This window comes from Phascolarctos cinereus, unplaced genomic scaffold, assembly GCF_003287225.1.
Source record: "Phascolarctos cinereus isolate Bilbo 61053 unplaced genomic scaffold, phaCin_HiC Scaffold_3;HRSCAF=262, whole genome shotgun sequence".
NCBI classification, from domain to species: domain Eukaryota; kingdom Metazoa; phylum Chordata; class Mammalia; order Diprotodontia; family Phascolarctidae; genus Phascolarctos; species Phascolarctos cinereus.
The window spans coordinates 193,460,565-193,481,385 of NW_027555736.1; the positions used below are offsets into that span (position 1 = coordinate 193,460,565).

At 34.7% G+C, this 20,821-nt stretch overlaps 1 protein-coding gene and 1 pseudogene across 3 annotated transcripts in view; both read right to left on the bottom strand.

The window, feature by feature from the left end:
- Nucleotides 1–1,208: 1,208 nt before the first annotated feature.
- Nucleotides 1,209–20,821, bottom strand: part of ARHGAP5 (Rho GTPase activating protein 5) — a 95,594-nt gene continuing 75,981 nt past the window's right edge. For all 3 annotated transcript variants that reach the window (XM_078151396.1, XM_078151397.1, XM_021004273.2), the window contains exons 5-7: nt 15,734–15,865; nt 6,338–6,443; nt 1,209–4,862 (exon numbers count right to left, since the gene is read on the bottom strand). In XM_078151396.1, the coding sequence (XP_078007522.1) occupies nt 4,532–4,862; nt 6,338–6,443; nt 15,734–15,865 (569 nt within the window). In that variant the 3' untranslated portion in view covers nt 1,209–4,531. The remainder of the gene's footprint in view (nt 4,863–6,337; nt 6,444–15,733; nt 15,866–20,821) is intronic.
- Nucleotides 19,737–20,776, bottom strand: LOC110220275 (peflin pseudogene; annotated as a pseudogene).

A 20,821-nucleotide genomic window follows, 5' to 3' on the forward strand; every position in this document is an offset into this window, starting at 1 on the left:
AGGTAAATAGTATTTTCTCTGAGTTTGGCTAATTCACTTTTTAAGCTGTGACAATATTTGTAGGATTTTTAACAAAACCCCCATATAGTTTTGTCATTAATAATAACAAATTTTTTATTCGGAAATTCTGTAATGATTTTGTCCACCTCCATCCATCCCCAGGTTCCCAGGGAAATCACTCTAGAGATAAAGAAGGCTGGGAAATTATATGGATTGATATCTATTGATAGTCGTTGTTATCGAGATGAAGGTAGAGATGATACAGACACATTTAACCAACAAAAGAAAACTTTAGAGTAAGAATGCTATGATTAAGAATAGTTATGAAGCTAATATATGGAGCACAGCTTTCCATTCTAACATATAATACAAAAATACTAAGAGAATAAGTATAAAGACTGGCCTCCTTCCTTAAGTGACAACTTGAATAAGAGATGCTGTAAACTTAAGCAGCTTATAAAAATATTATAAATTATATTATAAATCTAATATAAATTACATTATAAAATTATTTATAAATTATATTATAAATCTAATATAAACAAATTATATTAAATATTACAAATTATATTATCATCATAATTGTTTTATAAAAGTTTCTGTATTAGAGAAAGTAAGGATCAAGCTAAATAAGTGATACATTTATCATAGTTCAGTAAAAAAAAATTCTAGAGTAGACTAAAAAAAGATTCCAGGAAAAGTAGAGAATACTGTATATGACTTAATGGTTTCCACCCAACTCCCTCCCAAACCCAATTTATACAAAAATTAGACTTGAGATCCACAATGCATACAGAGAGAACCAAAAGGACACTCCTTTAGGTTAGATATTCTAGTATCATAACAGATTTTAGCTGTACCAAGACATTCTTGTAAGCCATTAGAATTCATATCAAACCAAAGAAATCCTCTATCCAGTGATTACCTAGGCTTCAGAGGTCAATGTTTTAAATATCTTATTTCTACTGAATGCTCATCACCCCAACTTTTAATTCACTAGACAATGCAAGAAACAGCTGACCTCCACTGATAACACGCTACCAATACCATTAACTTATAGTACCTAGTAAAGTTCTCATTTTTACACACACATACACACACACACGCGATTCAGTTAAAAAACAGCCTGAGTAGAAACTTTAGTTGAAAAATATAAGCTCACGTAAAAAAAATGGTGAAGACCCACTAGAACTAAAAATTATACACAGTAAGCATCATAATGTTTTATTCATAGCATTCTTTATACAGAATAAGCTTCACTGATATTTAATTCACTGCAGCATCCTGTTGGTGGTGAAGCACATGATTACATTAATTAAAAACAAAGAAAGCGCTTTTGACTTTTTAAAATTATATATATATTTATATCCAGTTGACAAATAGCATCACAATTATTACTGTATAAAAAAACTAAAATCACCATGGAAGCTAAGGCCTAGGTTCTTATTCCAATTGTTTCCTTCTGTTTATAGTTTAGAGATATTAGAAATTATATTCCAGTACCTCAAAAGGAAAAGCAAGTCCACATTATTTACATACAGGATGGAAAATAAAAGCTGCTTCTCACCTAAATCAGACTGCTGTAACCTACAGTATTTACATTACAAATGTTCAAAACTACTAACAAATACCATTTAAAACCAAAATCCACTGTACCTGGACTATTATTTTTAAATGAATTTTATTTCTAAAAAAGAAATTAATTATAAATCACCTTGAAGGTGTATAATTTGATTCCCAAATGGATATGTCTACTGAATGCATAAATCAGAATAGCAATAAGCCTTTTATGTATCTTAATCTAGATATGGCTCTTTAAGCCCAATAGTGTAACAATTAGACATAGGAAGCATTAATGAAAATGGTAATTCATATGTCTTGTGAATTTATTCGTTAGCTTTCCTTAAAATTTAATTATTAGAAGTCCATTGTGACGCTCCTTTTCCCCACCAATTTGGATACTGATGAAATATATAAGAAATTATTTAGTCCCTTCTTTTAATCTTCTAAAGTTTCATATAATAATATGCCCCCTTGCCTTCCAGCTGTTCCATAGGAAAGCAAATACTTAAAATACCTTTTCAATACTTAAAACATAAAACTAAGCTCTGGACAAAAACAATATAAGTAATTGAGAGTTATATATTGTTTTAAGTAGCTACTTAATTTTCAATGTTAGTGAAACTTGCTAATTGGGCCAACTATGGGTTATATAGATGGACTCATTGTGAGTGTCATGTCTATGATATAATAAAAAAAAAATTAATGTCAATTTTTCAGAGCTGTATTATGTGGTTAACATGGAAAATGGTAAATGCTAGTCGTAACATAACAAAAATGGTACTGTATGCAGATGAAATTTAAATTATCATAGCTGACTATATATACTAGTATAGCAAAAAACAGAAATAGTGTAAAGTGAGATTCACATCACAGTAGGAAGTTATACTAGACTGAATATGAAGATATGGACAGTTGAAAAATTTCCTTTTAGCCTACTTCCAAAAGAAATAGTCAGGCTTTTTTCCTGTACATAGTTTGATGCTTTGTCTATACCATATATAGTAGAAAAATAAATTCTTTAGCAACCTAGAAACAGTTTATAAAACTCTTAAAGTTTAATTTTTTTTTTTTGCTAGACATGCCAATGTTAAACTGACAGCTATAAATTAAAGCTATATAGACAACAGGTATAAGTAATATAGAACAAGTTAAGAATACTACATTTACTGGACAGTTTTTAAATTATTGTACTTTCTCAATTCCTGTGTGCTTTGCAATAGGAATAATAGGGCTTTTGTTTTCTTAGAAAAGATAATAACTTGCAAGAATATAACACATAAGATAATTTATAATATACATGTACTTCAACAGCAGCCTGGTTCATGTCAGCATCTTGATTCAGAATGATTAATCCAAGTTAAAATTAGAAGTACAATACCTAGGACATAACAGTTGGGAAAGGCAATTTTTATTTTAGGAAAAGGGAGCAAATCAAACTCTTAAGAACTTTAAATCTCAAAATCAACTATTTACTATATAATACATAGGACGATCTTAAAATTTCATTATGAATGAAGATTACAACAACCAAATAGCTTTTCTTTTACCACAAAAGACGTACCCTAGCAGCTGAAAACAAACCGAATTCTTTCCTTTCCAGACAAAAATGGCATAGTGTCCATAGAACTCTTGAGAAAAGCCTAACAAAAAAGTTTACAGCTGCCTAATTCTGAAAATTTATCCATAATTTATCACTTTGTAAGTTGCATTATCACTAATAAAATATTTAAAATGAAAAAAGCAGCATTGTTTTACAGCAAAACTGGTACCAACGTCAAAGAAAAAAATGTATCAAAATGGTGCAAAAGTAATTTTGAAATTTTAGTACAACATACCACAGAAAAGAATATGAATACAAGTTTGTAATTTTATATATACACTCCAAAGAGGCAGTCAGTACCCAAAGTATTTATTGCTATATTAGCAATGGATTTTTGTATATATTTAAAGGGCCACATAAAAATAGATTTTAAAGAACAGATTAAATACATGTCCTAGATTAAAACATTGTTTGGTTTAAAGAATTTTACTACAACAAATTTTATGCTTATGTATGAAAAGTTATATAACCTTATATGAAAATGTCATGAGCTATTTTCTACACACTAAATGTATTCCCCAAGAGGGAAAAAATTAAAATATCTAAAATATATTAGATTAAGTTTATAAGACCATCAATGATCTTTTAAACATGCATTTGTTTACAGAATTAACAGGATACAAAATGTTTATCTCATTAATGGAACATAAGGAAATAAGTAGATGACATCTGGTCTTTTTGCACAATATTCTAAATTCACGTTTGCCACAAGCATGTCCTTGGTATTGTGCTACAAGAAATAAAAACTATGTTTAACCTACCCCTCATCGAATTGTCCACAGGTTTACTCAGAAGATGGAAGGTGCAGGAATGTAATTTATTTCAACAGTGCACTTTTTCATTCTTTCCAACACCACCCCAAACTTGATTTAAGTAACTTGATGTTATAAAATAACTATAGCTGGGCTTTTATGTTTGAATGGAAATTAAGTTGCCCAAATATCACATAAAATTAAAAGAAAAAGAAGCCCTAAAGCAGGCTGAAAAGCAATGAATGTTTCATAAATGTGAGTTTTTAAATCATTTAATTTCTATAGAAAAATTTTATTCACAATATATTGAGGCAGAAATTGCCAAAGGAATGATATAGTGATTGCAATAAGATTACATGCAGCAGCAGTAGCTTTGTACTTTATAGTTATTTTTGTTTAAAAAAATTAAACCTCTCCAATCATGCTTATCACATGGTCTTGATCTGCAGTGGAAATGAAGAAGGAATATGATACAGTTCTAAGAGAAAGATGTTCCCTCAGTATGAACATGAATTATTTGTCAGAAATATGAAATACACTATTGTACCCTGAAACATGCATGTCTAGCTTTGCTTGTTTTCTTTTCAATGCCAGGCTGCCTGCAATCATCTCCTACTTATATAATACCAAGAGGATCTGCTTGTAATTGTGGTTGTATTAGCTGAGGTTGCAATGGTGGGGGTAACTGAAGTGGTACCATTGGTTCCACCAATTGTCCGGTATTTGAAGGAGGTGGCTGAGATGCCACAGAATTAGCAGTTTCTACAATTTCTCCATTGTAAAAGAAAAACTGACACTGCTGAATAAAAGTTTCTACAACAGACTGATGGATTTTAGTGGTGGACAGAAACTCTCGATTTTCAAAATCAGGTCTCATCAGAGTTGGCCAGAAACAGATGGATAAGTTGTCTGCTGTCATAAGGTTGATTTTATTTTGCTGACTAACCCTGTAAAAGAAGAAAAAAAAGAATACACATTTACATGTGAATAGAAAAACATGGAATTTTAAATCAAGAAATTACCTTAGAAATAATATAATCCCACTAGAACTCAAATTTCAAATTTAAAGCAGCTTCTCTCTGTCCTATCCTTCTAGTAAAAACTGCCAGCAAACAACCAATTCTTACGTTTTTGATGTTTTTTGCAGCCCAAGTGCTTAGCACAGTGACTGCCAAATAATAGTATTTTTTTTTAAAGCTCCTAGGATAGGTTTTCTTTGTTTGGTGTTCCCTGAAATAAGTAATTTATAAATGGAAGTGGTTTCTTTTATTCCATTGGAAGAATAGACTTCTCAAAAGATGAGGACAAATTACAACTTAGGTTAATTTTTCCACTGATACTGAAGAACACTAAAATTGTAGATCAAAATCTTGAGTATTTCGAGTTATTATTTACCAATAAATCATATAGAATTTCACTCAAAATCTTGTTTTAATTGTTAATCTTCAAAACTAGTGAACATTTCCCTCCTAATGACACCCTAATACTCTATCAACTTGCATTCTTAAGAATATAATACATATTTTTGGCACTTTTGTGCCCTCCCCACTCCCTACACCCAAAGCCAAGCTCATTGCATATTTTTTCTCTCTCTCTACACATACACACACACAATCATAGCCTTTTAAAATTATCTTAAAGACTGTTAATTCAACGTCCTAACTTTACAGATGAAGGTTACGAGGCTCAAAATTTAAGTGACTTCATCCAAAGTCATAAAACTAATTAGTTTCAGAGCTAGGACTGAAATACACTTGATTCTTAATCATTCACATTTACCAAGGTGATCTATGGCACAAATAATTCCTAAATCAAAAGACACCAATACCTCTTCTCCTCATAAAACTACTTTACAAATAATGCCTTTCCTGGGTTGACATTAGGATAATGTATTTCAATGGAAAATGTGAGAAATGGTTCAGAAATGTCTTGGATAACAAAAAGAAATAAGAACAAAGTGAGACAAAAAACAACTTGCTAAGAAAAACTCACTAATGGATAATCCAATATGATTAACTCAACATGGAAAAAAAATCAAGCATATATAACTCTCGTGTCCATGTTAAAAAAAAAAACGACAAAAGTAGAAGTAGTATAATGAAAAAGAAAGAGCATAGGGGGCCCAGGATTGTAGGGTTCTAACAATGAATTACAAAGTCCTTTTGGTCTTAGTCTCATTTGTAAATGGAGGTTGTTCTCTAAGTTCCTTTCTAGTTCTAAAATCCCATTATCTGATGAAACAATGAGAAACATAAACTGAAATAATAATTAAAAACAAGGTAAAACTTCACCTATTTTGTATAACTTGCCACTTCAAACTAGCTTTTTAACCTATTTATCACTTTGGCTACTAATATTTCAACAGTATTGTAGCAAATGTACATTACATGTATTATAAAAAATGACTGAGGTACACAGTTACCTGTTTAGATGTGTTATTACATATTTGAATACATCATAGTTAACAGGATGGAATTTCTTCACAATCTCTTTCAAAGCATTAAGTCGTTCTGTCTTATCCAGGATTTCTGTAAAAATAAAGTAATTGTGTTTTGGGAGAAAAAATGTACAAAGTCTCTTAAAGCACTTGATAATGCTATTATAACTACTACAAAATGCAGCTAATACATCTATTATATTAAGTACTTGCTACATAATGTAGTGTCTATTCTACACACACATACAAGATAATAAAATTATTTTAAAACTTAGAAATTAAGTCTAACACAAGGTCCTAAAAAATAATTACAACAGAGCTTATTGGGTGCCAGTAACTGTTTCAATATCCCTATTTTATAAGGCAAAGTTACCATTAAGGTTCAAAACATTCCTCCCCAGTGGATGAACTGGACACTGCCATTATTGGCTCATACACCTACGTAATACTGTCAAGAGTGTGAAGCTATGAACAGATAGTGTATGTGGAATTTTCTATATTAGATATAATAATTTATATAATTTTTGTTCAAATTATTATGATCTTTTAAGGGCATATTTTTTATTATTTCAATGAACTCATAATCTCATAAGTAGAACTATTCCTTCCATTGATGGAGGCTGCAACATACTTATACTTTCTCATCCTACGTGATTCTTGTTCATGTTATCTCAACAAGTGATAAAATCATGGAAGCATTCCTTTTATTTTAGTTGTTAGTACTCTCCTGTGATGTCTCCCTCCTCAAATCATCTTATATTTACTATTTCTCCCTTAATTCCAAGGAGAATGTACTCCCCTTAAGAGGAGGGACCATTTCTTCATTTTTGTCTATGTCCCCAGGGTACTGCATAGAATAAATACACACTTAATAAATGCTTGTTTAAATGAACCAAAGAATGTTCCCAATGAAATGCACTAGGACGCCTTCTAGGTTTTTTAAGATTTCATGGAAACCAAGAGCGCACTGGCCTGTCCATTTGTTTTTATATTCTAGTCCTCAGTAAATGGCTAGCCTGCCTCAGTCATTAATCATGCTAATTCCACTTCTTTTTTGTAAGCCATTGTTGGTGTATGTTACAGCCTATTTACACTCCTATACCTCTTCACCGCCCTTGTTGTTCAGTCTTTTCAGCTATGTCTGACTCTTTGTGATCCGGTTTGGGGTTTTCTTTGCAAAGCTACTGGAGTAGATTTGCTATTTCCTTTTGCTCATTTTACAAATGAGGAAACTGAGGCAAAGAGGTTAAATGACTTGCCCAGGGTCACATGTTAGTGTCTTGAGGCCAGATCTGAACTCAGGAAGATAAATCTTCCTTGACTCCAACCCTAGTGTTATTCTGGTTCTTTAATTTTTTTGTTGTTTTTTCCCCATTTAACAGTATTTTATTTTCTCCAATTACATGCAAAGAAAGTACCCGGTGTTACCCTAACAACGATTTTCTACATATAAGGCATTATAGGTTTCTAGTTTCTGATGGCTTCATTGTCACCACTTTTTAGGAATGATGTTATCCATGATCTTGAATTTTTTTTATAAATCCTTTAAGCTTCCTGCATGAATTTCCTGTTAGGATTTTAGTATGGCCAAACAATTCAGTGACCTACCTCCTGCTAATGAGCCTTTCTGAACTAGTTTGGTCCTTACACAGACAGTTTTGGGTATTGTCAGGTCCATACTCTCTTGTTCAGGCCTGAACCAACCAGAGCTTACATTGTTAGCATAGTTTTTATGAACCCAGGGTTCACCTGAATGCCATGATAGGACATCATAGTAGGAATATATGGAGTATATTTTGGATCCTTCAGGTAAATACAGTCCAAAAAGAGAATATAAGTCTATTGCCAGTTCAATATCATTGACAAGAGTTCCTGGGAAGAAAGGGATAAAGCTAAACTTTATAAAGAAAACTTTATAAAGAAATTGGATCAATGCCTACAGTTGTAGACAGGTAGACATAGTGCCTGTAGATAGCTATGAAAAATGATGAGGTACTAATGATGCATGGCAGATTAAGATTTCCTTCCTTTATACTTTTAAAACTCTCAACTTAATCTTATAACTGGAAAACTAAACTTACCTCACATTCCCTTATAGAACTAGTTGAGGCTTTTTTTTTTCAACTATAGGAAAAACTTTACTAACTCAAATTTAGACATTTGAAAGCCAGAATCAATTAAAGAACACTTCTGTAACAATTAATTACACAGAGTATCAAAGGGACTAACCAAGCATTGTATAAAGATACATTTGTGGGAGTTATTTTAAAGAACAAGGAAATACTTTAAATGTGAATGTCAGTTCTAAGTAAAAGCCCTAAGAATGTTTACAAAGCCTAGTCTTTAAATGAACATGTATAATTTTCTGGCTCTTGATTGTTTGTGTGTGTGTGTGTGTGTGTGTGTGTGTGTGTGTGTGTGTGTGTAAAACATTATTAAGGAAAAATCTGTTTACTCCTGTTTTCTAGTTTTAAAAACCAGAAATGGGTGTATATTCTACCAAAAGCTTTTTTCTGCATTTATTGACAATTATGTGAAATTTGTTCTTTCTGTTATTAATATGGTCAATTTTAATTGTATTATTCATAATATCGAGCCAACCTGACATAAATACAACTTGCTCACAGGTATAATCTTTGTGAGATGATAGTGAATTCTCTTTGCAAATATTTTATTTAAAAATATTTATATCACTGCACTTTAGGAATGCTAGTCTACAGTCTTCTTTCTGTTTTGACTCTCCTTGGTTTAGGTATCAAGACGTTATTTATATCATAGAAGGAATTTGGTGGGATTCCTTTTTTTTTCTATTTTTGAAATAATACATATAATATTATAGCTGTCCTTTGCATGTCTGACAGAATTCATTTATATATCCATCAAATCCTCGGGCACTTTTTCCTTAGGAATCCATTTATAACTTGTTGAATTTCTTTTTCTGAGATTAAGTTTTTAAAATTTTTCTATTTTGTGTTTTATTAACAGGGGTATTTTACATTGCATACAATATTCCAGTTTTACTGGTATGAGGCGAGACAAAATAGTTTCTAATAATATCTTTTATTTCATTATTAATTGTGAATTTTCCTTTTTAACATTTGTGATTTGGTTTTTCTCTTAAAAATGAAATTAATGGTTCTCTTATTTTTTCAAATAACTTAGTTTTAGTAATTCAATGGTTTTTTATTTTCAATTTTGTTAATCTCTTCTTTGATTTTTGGCATTTCTTTTTTATTGTGTTTTTTTATTATTGATTTTTATGGTTTCAGGTTTTTTTTCTTTTGGTTACATGCCCAATTAAGTGACATATTCTCTTTTGTTAAGCATTTACAGATAAAAAAATTTCCCCTAAGGACTGCTTTGGCTGCATAGTGAAAACATTAGTAGTATATGGTCTCAATATTGACATTATCTTGTTTCTGAGGTTTTTATGCCCAAATACAAGGTCAATTTTTGTAATGATAACTGTAGCTGAGAAAAATGTACATTCCTTTCCTTTGCAATTCAATAATCACTAGAGAAGCTATCATATTTACCTCTTCTAAAACTCTATTTGAATCTTTAAATTCTTTTTAATTTTTTGGATAGAGTTGTCTTGCTCCGAGAAAGTGACACTCTGCGGTCTCCCTCTAATTATACTTTAAATGCCCATTTCTCATTGAAATTCTTTTAGCTTTTTCTTTAAGTAATAAGAAGGCAAGCCATTTGGTGTACATACGTTAAGTACTGAAATTACCCGTGATACCTTTCAGGAACATGTGGTTTCCCCATTAACTTTTTTAAACAAGTCTATTCTTTTTGTTGCCTTGCCTCTGATCATGATCACTACTATTCTTGATTGTTTTGAGTTCAGTTCAGTTGAAGCAAACTAGATTTTGCTCCACCCCTTCTTTTAACTATGCTAGTCTTTCTATCACATGATTCTTATTAACAACATACTATTGGATTCAGCATTCTGATCCATTTTGTTTTCTTCTCTTATTTTAATAAGTTCATTTCATTTACATTTACATTTACACGCAGGAATGTGCTGGCCTATGTTAAACAACCGTGCCCTCCCAAAAAAAATGTACATAGGACAATTAATTTTAATTTGCATTATTAACATTTTCTCCATCACTTTCTTAAGTCTAGAACATTGCAATGAATCAAGTCCTGATTTGTAGCACTTGCTGACTTCCAAAATGCTCCCATTGTAAATGTAACAATCATCACTTATCAGCTAGTATGAGCTGGCTCCAGCACACTCCTATACTTTTTCCTCTTTGTTTCCCATCCCCTCTTTACAAAGAAAAGGAACGTGGGACATGATTGTGCTCAGCAATGATGCCCTATGCTTGACGCAGTGCAATTCCTCTCTCCCTTTTCTCTTCTCTTCACCCATATCCCCACTAACAGATTCTTACTCCTTTGCATTTTATTTCCTTCTCCCTCTCCCTGATCCCCTAGATAAGTAGAATGCATTTCTACCTCAGAATCTGTGTATGTATTCTACCTTACAATGACCAGTTTAGATGAAAGTGAGGTTCAAGTCATACCTGCTCCCTTCACCCTTTCCTTGTTTGCATAGACCTCTACTAGTATACCCTGATTATGTGAGATAAGTTGCCCCACTTTCTTTCCCTTTCTTCCCTAGTCTATTCCTTTTTCCAAAGTTTTTCCTTTCTTCTTAGATGATCAAATGTAACAAAATCACTCTTGGGTCCTCTGTGACTGAGGACAAAAGGGTTTATATACATAGAGTTCCTCCTGATTATTGACTTGTATTTACATTTTTAATATTTCCCACTATTCTCATGCTTATATTTCAAAGTTTTTACTCAGCTCTGGTCTTTTCATCAGAAGGGCTTTTAATTCTTCTGTTTAAAGGTACATTTTCCCCTTGTAGTTTATACTTCATATGTACTCAGCTTTGCTGGGTAAATTGTTCTTTCCTAAAAACCTACACCTTTTGGAACACCACATTCTATGTTTTCCATTCCTTTGTAGTGGTAGCTGCTAAACAGTATATGATCCTAATTGTGCCTCCTTGGTACTTGAATTTTTTCATTCTGGCTGCTTCCAGTATTTTTAACTTTGACCTGGAAGCTCTGGATAGTGGCTATATTTTGAGGAGTATTGATTTTGAAGTTTCTTGCAGAGGTGATTGATAGAGTCCTTCTATTTTCATTCTACTCTTGGTTCTAAGAGATCCAGGCAATTTTCTTTTTTAAAACTTCTCAAAATATGTCTGGGCTTTTTGTTTTTTTGGTGGGTGGGGCATGGTGTTCAGGCAGTGTGACGGCATTTAAATTTTTCCTCCTTGATCTATGAACTGTGCATTTGTGTTTACTTTTTTTCTTTTTGTTTCTGTATTTGAACATCAAAGTCTCTATGCAGTTTTGTACTTTTCATCAGGAATGCTTGATATCCTTTTATTTTTATATAAGGCCCATTTTCCCCACTATAGGATTATACGCAGTTTTTTTGTTTATTTTGCTTTTTGGTGAGACAATTGGGGCTAAGTGACTTGCCCAGGGTCACATAGCCAGTAAGTGTCAAGTGTCTGAGGCCAGATGTGAACCCAGGTTCTCCTGAATCCAAGGCTGGAGCTCTATCCACTGCACCACCTAGCTGCCCCTATACCTAGTTTGGCTGGGTAATTTATTCTTAGTTATAAGTGTATACCTATTCTTTGCTTTCCATAATACATTCAAAGACTCTTTGTTTCTTTAAAAAATTGGCTGCTAAATCTTGTGTGATCTTGACTCTTTCTTAATACTCAGGACTTTTTTTCCCCCTAGCCACTTTCAGTACTTTTCTTTGACCTGGATGCCCTGTATTCTGGTTATGATATTTCTAACAGTTTTTATTTTGAAGTGTTTCTAGAGATATATAGTAGATTTTCACTTTGCTCTTTGGTTTTAACAGATCTTGGGAGCTTTCTTTAATGATTTCTTAAAATATTACATCCAGATTCTTCTTTGCTTGTGGCTTGCTGACACCCCATAGATTCTTATATCTTCATGATCTGTTTGTCAGATCAGTTTTTATTATTAAATACCTTAAATTTTCTTTTTTTCCCCCTAGTTTTTCTTTTTACTTTGCTTTAATATTTCTTATGGTTACATAGTATATAACTTCAGCTTAGTTTATTTTCATTTTCTTACTTGGATAAAATTTTGTACCTCTTGTGTTAAGTTGTTAGATCTTTTTCTAAGTCTTTCTTATCTAGTTCTCCTTTTTTTCCATGTCTTTCCTTTAATGTTCCCATTTCATTTGTAATATTACTTTAAAGCTTTCTTCAAAAAATAATTAAGATTTTTCCTTTATTTCTTCAAGGAATTATAACTGATTATCTGGTCAAGCTGTGTTCTTCTCTGAGGCTTTTGACTGTGGGCACTTTGGAATTATTCTCCTCTTCTGGGTTTGTGTTTTTGGGGCATTTGTCACCATAACAGATCTTGATCTTTTTTTGTTTATTCATTCTTCCAAGCCTTACTTGTCTGACTGGGAATCTGTGCTATCGTCAAACTCTGCAGACTTGTGGCAGGACTTTTAAAGCCTTGTATAAGCTCAGATTCTTAGTTGTAGTCTTTTTGCTACATTCTCCAGGTACTACATGCTATGTTTAAGAATCATTGGGGTTTTTTTGAAAGGAAGAGCTCTGAATTTTAAGCAAGCCTTATAAGATCAAATCAAATATGGTTTGATCATTGTACTTCTTAGGTACTTCAGACTATTCTCCTTCCAGAATCAGATTTAGGTCTAAGCAACAAAGGCCAACTTGACTATAGATAGAGCTCCAGATTTTTCTAGTCCCAGCCATACAAGCTAGCTAGAAGGTTGTGCAGGTTCAGAGTGACTTTGCTGCCCACTTACCTGTTCTCTGAATCTGTGAACTGAATTCACTGTTTTGCTATGGGATTAGAAACCTTGTAGCCATTGCCAGCTGGCCAGTCTAACCCTGGTTATGAGCCTGGTCTCAGTTTTTGATACAGGTATGGGGTCGGGGTCAGAACCATAACGCTAGAGCCCTCTTTTGAGCCAAGGACTGAGTCTATGATCTTTTTTTATAAGTCAACTGGACAGTACTGTGGTCCTTCTCTCTGAGGTCAGCTCAATAGCATGTGGTCTTACTCTTAGTCCGAAGTCTGAGTCAGATATCTTTATCTAACTCACAGTTTCAGGATAGAACTCACTTGCCTGTATGTTGCATTTGTGCTCTTAGGCTGGAAAGAAGACTCATTGCGGTTTTCCCTCAGACTTCCTAATCATTATTCAGACTGGCACTGTTGTTGGATCTTCTTGGAACAGCTATAGGGGGAACTGGGCTCTATTGTGTCATCCTACTCTGCCATCTTAGCTGGTCTGCTGAAAAATTATTCTTTCTCCAGAAATCAGCCAAGAAAAAGTATAAGATGCCAATAATCCTCATCAGATATTTGTTCACTGACAAAAGTATTTAAATCAGGATACCGTGTCTTTGTTAAGTACAGATTACATACTTTTTAAAAAGACCTTAATTAGTTTTGAAAATGTTTCAGAATAAAATATTTCTGAAGATGGAGTAAGGCCTTTCACCTTTAAGGAGACTGTTTTGTCTTTTACTTTGATCACACAAGCCACTGAAATTATATAGATCTCTTGCCACACATAATATATAAGTATACATTTATATGTACATTGCATATACATCTCACCAAATTTCATTAGCTATATACTATCGTACAATAACAGAAGTCACCAATGTCTTCCTGACACAGAGAGAAAAAACGAATATCAATACCTCATAGCAAACAGCTGAAATATTTTCAGTTAAAACACTGACAATAAAGACTTCATTAATAATTAAGAGTAAAAGGAATTAATAAAAATATATTTAGAAAAAAGGTTAATTATGTATAAACACTATGCCTAAAACAAGTATATTTTCATGTCATAGATATAACATTACTGCTAAACTCAAATTCTATAGCATTAGATTATATTCAACAATGGTCTAGCTAGCTATCAATTCATCTCTCAAACTGAACAGGTTTCCACAGAAGAAATCAAGTAGAGTTAAAATGTTTTCTAACATATATATGCTTAATGATCCCCAAATGGTTTCATCACCATCATATGCTTTACACAAAGAAAATTCTCTGAATTATACTGGGAGTAACTCTCCATACAAATTATCTGGGAAATGGAGACAAAAACATGTATAATGCTTCCATTACACAGTTAAATCAAATCAAAATATTACTATCACATTAAAAATTTCACAGACAGTTCTTGTTGCATAAATTGGCATCATGCAAATATGACTTCACTGTAAAGAATTCTGAAAGAGATCCATATTCCAAAACTACCTGTTAACTTTACAGTACAGTACTATACTCTCTCTCCACTTCCACCCTTCAGCTCAATACTCCATAGCCTTCTACCCTCACCTTCCCCACCAAAAAACAAAAACCAAACAAAAAAACCCTTCAAGAGAAAGTAGAATGGATGCAGAGACTGTCCCTGAAACCAGTTCTGTCTTGGCTCAAAAACCTCCAAGAGAGACCTTTGTCCCATTCCACCCACCTACCCTGGGTCTCAATTCCATCTGTCCACATTCCAGTATTGCAAATCTATCCCTGGCCTCTGAATATCACCTGCTCTCTCCTATCTGAATCTGTGCCTATCCTCTACATGTTATCTTCCACACTCCCACTAGGTTTAGGTTCTGGCCAGGCCCCAATGTGGTTGGACCCCATCCAGACATGTTCCTCTTCCTGCTCTTACTTCTCTGTCCCCAGCTGCCACATGTCCTCGAACCATGTGCCAGCCCCCTACCTCCATAGGTGTGTATTCCCTTTTCTGCCTCCCTCCCTTCCCCATGTCCACAGGCACACTTACATTATGTAAAAATTGTTCTAAGTACTTTATATAAAGCATGAACTGTCTGTAATTCCCAAAGTGTTTCATGCCTCAATTATCTGGAATATTTCTATAAGGACACAAGTACACTAGCTAGATTACTACAAATAATCTAAGAAATGGAAATTTTAAAAATTTATCATGGCTTCTTCATGTAATGACTTCTATTAGCTAGCCAAATAACACCAAAATGTCACTAAAAAAACCCCAAAACTTAAAAATTTGATAACTGAGAACTGCTTTTATGTGTTACAGACTCATATGATGGAGACCAAAATGTAGTTTTAGGGTTTCAAATACTTGAATATCTACATGACTCAGTATTGGACAGATTTATTTAATTACTTTTGAATATCCTCAAGTTCTAGTAAAATACATCTCTAAGAGGTTAAATTGCTAAATCAACTAAATCTTTTAGATAAATCAGAAAGTTAATGTCTACTATTTTGTAATCTAGAATAATCCACAAAAGGCAAGAGGTGCATTACTTACTTGAGGCTTCTAATAGCTCTGGATGAAGAGAATATGGAATTAAAGGATCTGGCAAATCAGCAAAGAAAGCTTTAAGTGCTCCAGCAACAGCATTTACTGTCACTTCCATTGATACTAGATTAATATTATGATCTACAAAACAAAAATGAAATGACAATTTAACAGCTGAAGTATTATGAAAACAAGATGCTTTTGGAAATCTGTTTAAACAAACGATTCAAACATACTTTGCATAAAGTGGAATACCACTAAATATTCAAATATGTCAAAAAGGCTAGTTCTTGCTTGCCACTTACATCTTTAAGGACTTTTCTTAAATTTGAAAGCATTTGTGTTATTTATCCTAGAATTCTTATACTGATTAGGATTAAAAAAGATGTATCTGAATGAATTACAATTAAAATTACTATGATAAATGTCAGTACTTTTCTTCTGCATTAATGAAATGATGGCCAGTTACTCTATCAATAATTATGAGAAAATTTAAGCATTTATCTCTATATCCTATCATTTAACGGTTAATACATCATATTTACATAGTGAAAGAATTTAACAAAAGATGCAAACTACAAAAAAAGTAAAATATTTCCACAAGAGCATTTAGAATTTATACTGTAATATATTACATACATTTAAATTCAAGTAATTAAAAACTCAAGGCTATTGAAATACACTAGGTTGTTCAATGAATCTTTTAACTATTATTAGTAAATGACAATGTTTAAAATGGGGTCATTTTGGTTAAAAACACTATATATAAAATGAAATGTTTCTCAACAGAATAAGTGAAAAAGTATTTCAGTACAGGGGAGAAACCATTAACAGAATGATACTTAGGTATTTAACAAATAAGTTTTAAAGGATGCTTAGGTATCTATCAAGCATTAGCTGGTTACAAAATCTGTCCTCTTGGTAAGTACAGATAGATAGTAATAAATGGACACTAACTTTATCTTGAAGTCATTAAAAAATAAGAATAAGCTTTGCTAAGGAAGAAGAAAAAATAAATCTGATCCAGTTTTCACTTCAAGAAAGACTTTCTAATTTATTATGAATTAATGAAATGATAGGCAGTATGGTGTAGTGGCCTTGAAGTCAAAAGAACTGATTTCAAGTCCCACTTCAGACATATATTGGCCAGTGTAAATCCTAGAAAGTCACAACTTCTTGGTGCTCCAGGCACCTCTCTAAATTGCAGACAAGGAAACGATCTGCATTGGTAAATTGGTATTGGTAAAGAAAGTTCTTCACTGAGAGCTCTCCATACCAATGAGACCATAGGATTGTTGCTCCTTTCCCTTCGCTTTCAGACCTTTCATGTTTGTTTCATTAACTGAACCTTCCAGGAGAATTAATGAAACAAACGTGAAAGGTCTGATACTAATTTTTCCTGGGCTTTTTTAAAAGATCGACATCTTATATCATTGTACTTTGCATATATAACATATCACTACTAACTAATACATTCCTATGTTGCTGGAGTTTGTTTTGTTCTGCATTGATTCATTCATATTTTCTTACTGGCTACACATTTCTGACACTGCTGAACAGGATCACATACAAAAGGAACAAATTTGTAAACTTTACTTTCATTAACATTTACACAGCATTTTACATAGATGACCTCATCTGAACCTGACAACAACCCTTTGAGTTGAGTGATATTATTATATTCAACCCTTTTACTGAAGGCCTACAGTGAGAGAAACACCCTCCCACCAAACCTCCAACTTAGCTTTTTTTTTTTTTGGCTAGGCAATGGTGTTAAGTGACTTACCCAGTGTTATATATCTGAGGCTGGATTTGAACTCAGGTCGTCCTCCTGAATTCAGGGCCAGTGCTCTATCCACTCAGCCACCTAGCTGCCTCCTCCAACTTAGCTTTCTGATAGCTCTAATTATTAAGAAGTTTTCCCTAACATGAAACCTAAATTTGCCTTTCTGTATCTTATAACCATTCACTGCTCCTACTTCTGTCCTATATGATCATATAATACAAGTTTATTACAGTTTCCACGCACAGGGCACCTTTAAACTCTTGAAAAAGCTATCGTGTTCCCCCAAATGTTCTCTTTTCCAAGATATTCACCCTCAATTCCTTAAACTAGTTCTCATCTAGTATGATCTTGAGATCCTTCAGCATCCAGGCTGCCCTCCACTAAATGTACTCCAGCTTATCAATGAACTCATTTTTTAAATTCTGGTGCCCAGAACTAAACATAATGCTTAAGAATGGACTGACTATGGAAAAGTAAAAAAGAATTATCCTCTCTCTAGTGCAGGATGCTACAGCATTTCCTAATGAAAACTAAAATGACAGTTCTGACAGCCATATTGCACACTATCCACAAATAAAACATAATACTAGATGTAGAGCTGGGAAAGAACTTGAGGAAACTGAGGTTCAAAGCCTTTTCCAAAAGGCTCTTGACTTTTCCAAGAGCTGAATTTCAAACACAAGTCATTTGATTCCTGATTCAGCACTCCTGCACTATACCACACCACCATACTGAGCTAGCAGTACTTCTGCAGACAAACTGCCATCCAGCCAGGCCCTCCTCCATTTTGCGCTCATGAAGATGACTAAACTTCATTCCTGTTAAGTCTCCTATTCAATGACCACTAGTCTATGAAGCTGTTTTTGGATCCTGATTCTATCATCCAATGTGTTCACTATCTGTCTTAGTTTTGTATCATTTGAAAATTTCATAAGCACAGTATGAAGACTTCTATCCAAACTATCCTTCCTAGTGGTAACTCTAAGACAAATATGTCTCTTAGCATTAGAATCTAGTTTTTAATTTAAATCCATTCTTTGTGCATTTGTGTAAAGGCATTGGGAGCTGGGGATTTTATTGCTGTGTCTTTTGCTGGGTTGTATCTTTTGCTGGGTTTTGTCCCCTGCTAATTTCTGAGCATCTCTACTACTGGAGTTTTTCCTACACTATAGATACTCTGTATGGCAGTCAGCCTAGTGGATATAAGCAGTTTTTTCCTTCTCCTTTCCTTTTCAGTTTATATATCAGATTCAGTTATTTATTAGATTTTTAACACTGTAGAAAAATGTATTCTTAAAGGTCCTTCTTAGGTGTATTCTATTCCTGGCCAAGAGTATGCCCTTCCATTATTTTAAGGAACCCTTTGTTTTTCCTTTTTATGTCATTTTCTTGTATAGGACCAGCTGTCTTTATATGAACACAAAGCACCTATGTTCTCTCCCTTGAAGAAATTTTTACTTGACCTGGCTGACTTTTTTTTTTGAGGTAGCACCCCTTTATTGAAGCTTATGACGTGCTGGACTTTTGGCCCCTACAAACTGAAAACAACATAGAGATGCATTGGCAACAGCAAGCAACATGGAGTGGGCTGGAGAGCACCTGCCCCTGGACACCTGAGCAGCAATGGGCATAGCATGGGGTCAGGCAGCAGGGGGTTCAATGGGAAATGCCATGCCCTGGTCTGTTCCATCTTCAGAAAACTCAAGTCTGTCTAATATAAAATCTCTTACCACACAACTGTGGTTAGAGATGAGCTAGTGCTAACATCCCATCAGGAAAGGCTGTAAGACTTGCCTGGATACAAAGCCCTAAGCTGACCAAGTTGCTTGGAATCTTGAGCCAAAAGAGCTGAGTCTCATATCTCCCAGGCTTGAAAGTGAACTGAGGCTGCCCACTGGTGAGGATAGCCACAGTTGTGCGGTCTCCATCCTGCTTGCTCTAGGGACGGTCCTAGGGCTGACAGGGCTGGTCACTCCTCCCATGGCCATAGCATTGGCAGTCACAATCAGGTTCTATGACTCTTTTCTGGGAATGTTACCACTCAAAGAAAGGCTAGCTCTACTTTCTTTCGGGGGCACTGGTGAAGGGAGAGGACAGGGAAGAAATACCTTTACCATTCCCAGTTTACAGGGGGGCAGAGGAAAGTTCTTCAAGATCTCTGCATCTCCAAGGCTAGGCATCCCCTCCGGCTCTGCTCGTATGGAGGACTCACGCACTGGGCTGAAGTCACAACATCCGTGAGGCTGTCATGATGAGGAATTCCTCAAAGCTGAGCCGGACATTGCCCTGCATGCTTGCATCCTTCTCCCAGAAGGCTTTGGTCAGCACCTGCAACTGGGTGCACACCTGGATGAAGCCGTCTAGTTGCATGGCAGGGTTGGCAGAACGAGGGCAGTACCGGGAGAGCAGGAGCTGGGTGAACTGAGGGCTCAGGTTGTAGCCCATCTGGGACACAGCTTGTTGCAGCTCATTGTAGCGAATGGAACCTAAGTGGTCCCGGTCATATTGCTGGAAGAGGTTCATCCACTGCTGGATGAAGGTCCATAAGGCAGAGAAGCCAAAGAGGTCGATCCAACCTGTTTTAGTCTTGTCAAACATGTTTATCATCATGAGGCAGGTTTCATCATTGAATGTGGACCAACTGGAGCTGACCAAGGCCTGCTTGAGCTCTTTCATAGAAACGTAGTCACTGTGATCTGAATCCACTGTCTGGAATCAGGAGTAGGCTTTGGTGTCTACACCAGGAGGAATCGTGCTTGCTGCTGGGCCTTGCCCATAAGATCCTGGCTGAGGGGTATTACAGGGATTTGTAGCAGGCTGGCCATAGGGACCTCCTGAGGCAGAGCCTTCATAGTGTCCTCCAGGAGCTGATGAGGGGAGCCCTCCAGGGCTGGGATGTCCATAGGCCTCGCCACCAGATGGAGGTCTGTAGGGCCCTCCAGGAGCTGGGCCTCCATGACCCCGCCACGGGGTAACCCCCCTTCCATACTGGGGATGTCCTGGGTAATAACTGCCTGGTGGGGCTCCTGGGGCCTGTCCAGTAGCAATTGGGTAGCCCTGCCCACAGAGGTAGCTAGACATGGTATCTGTGACACTGCCCCTGCCTTTTCTAACTACCTTATCTCCTCCATCCTTTCAAATCAAACTGTTGAACAATTGGCCTTTAACATTTCCTCTCATAGCCACTCATAAATTCCAAAGAAATGGATTTGAAGGTGACTGATTTGTAACCAAATTCCATGGTATTTTTAGGCCTCACTCCATTTATTTTCTTGGCTTACTGTACTTAACAATTAACTAACTAAAATCAT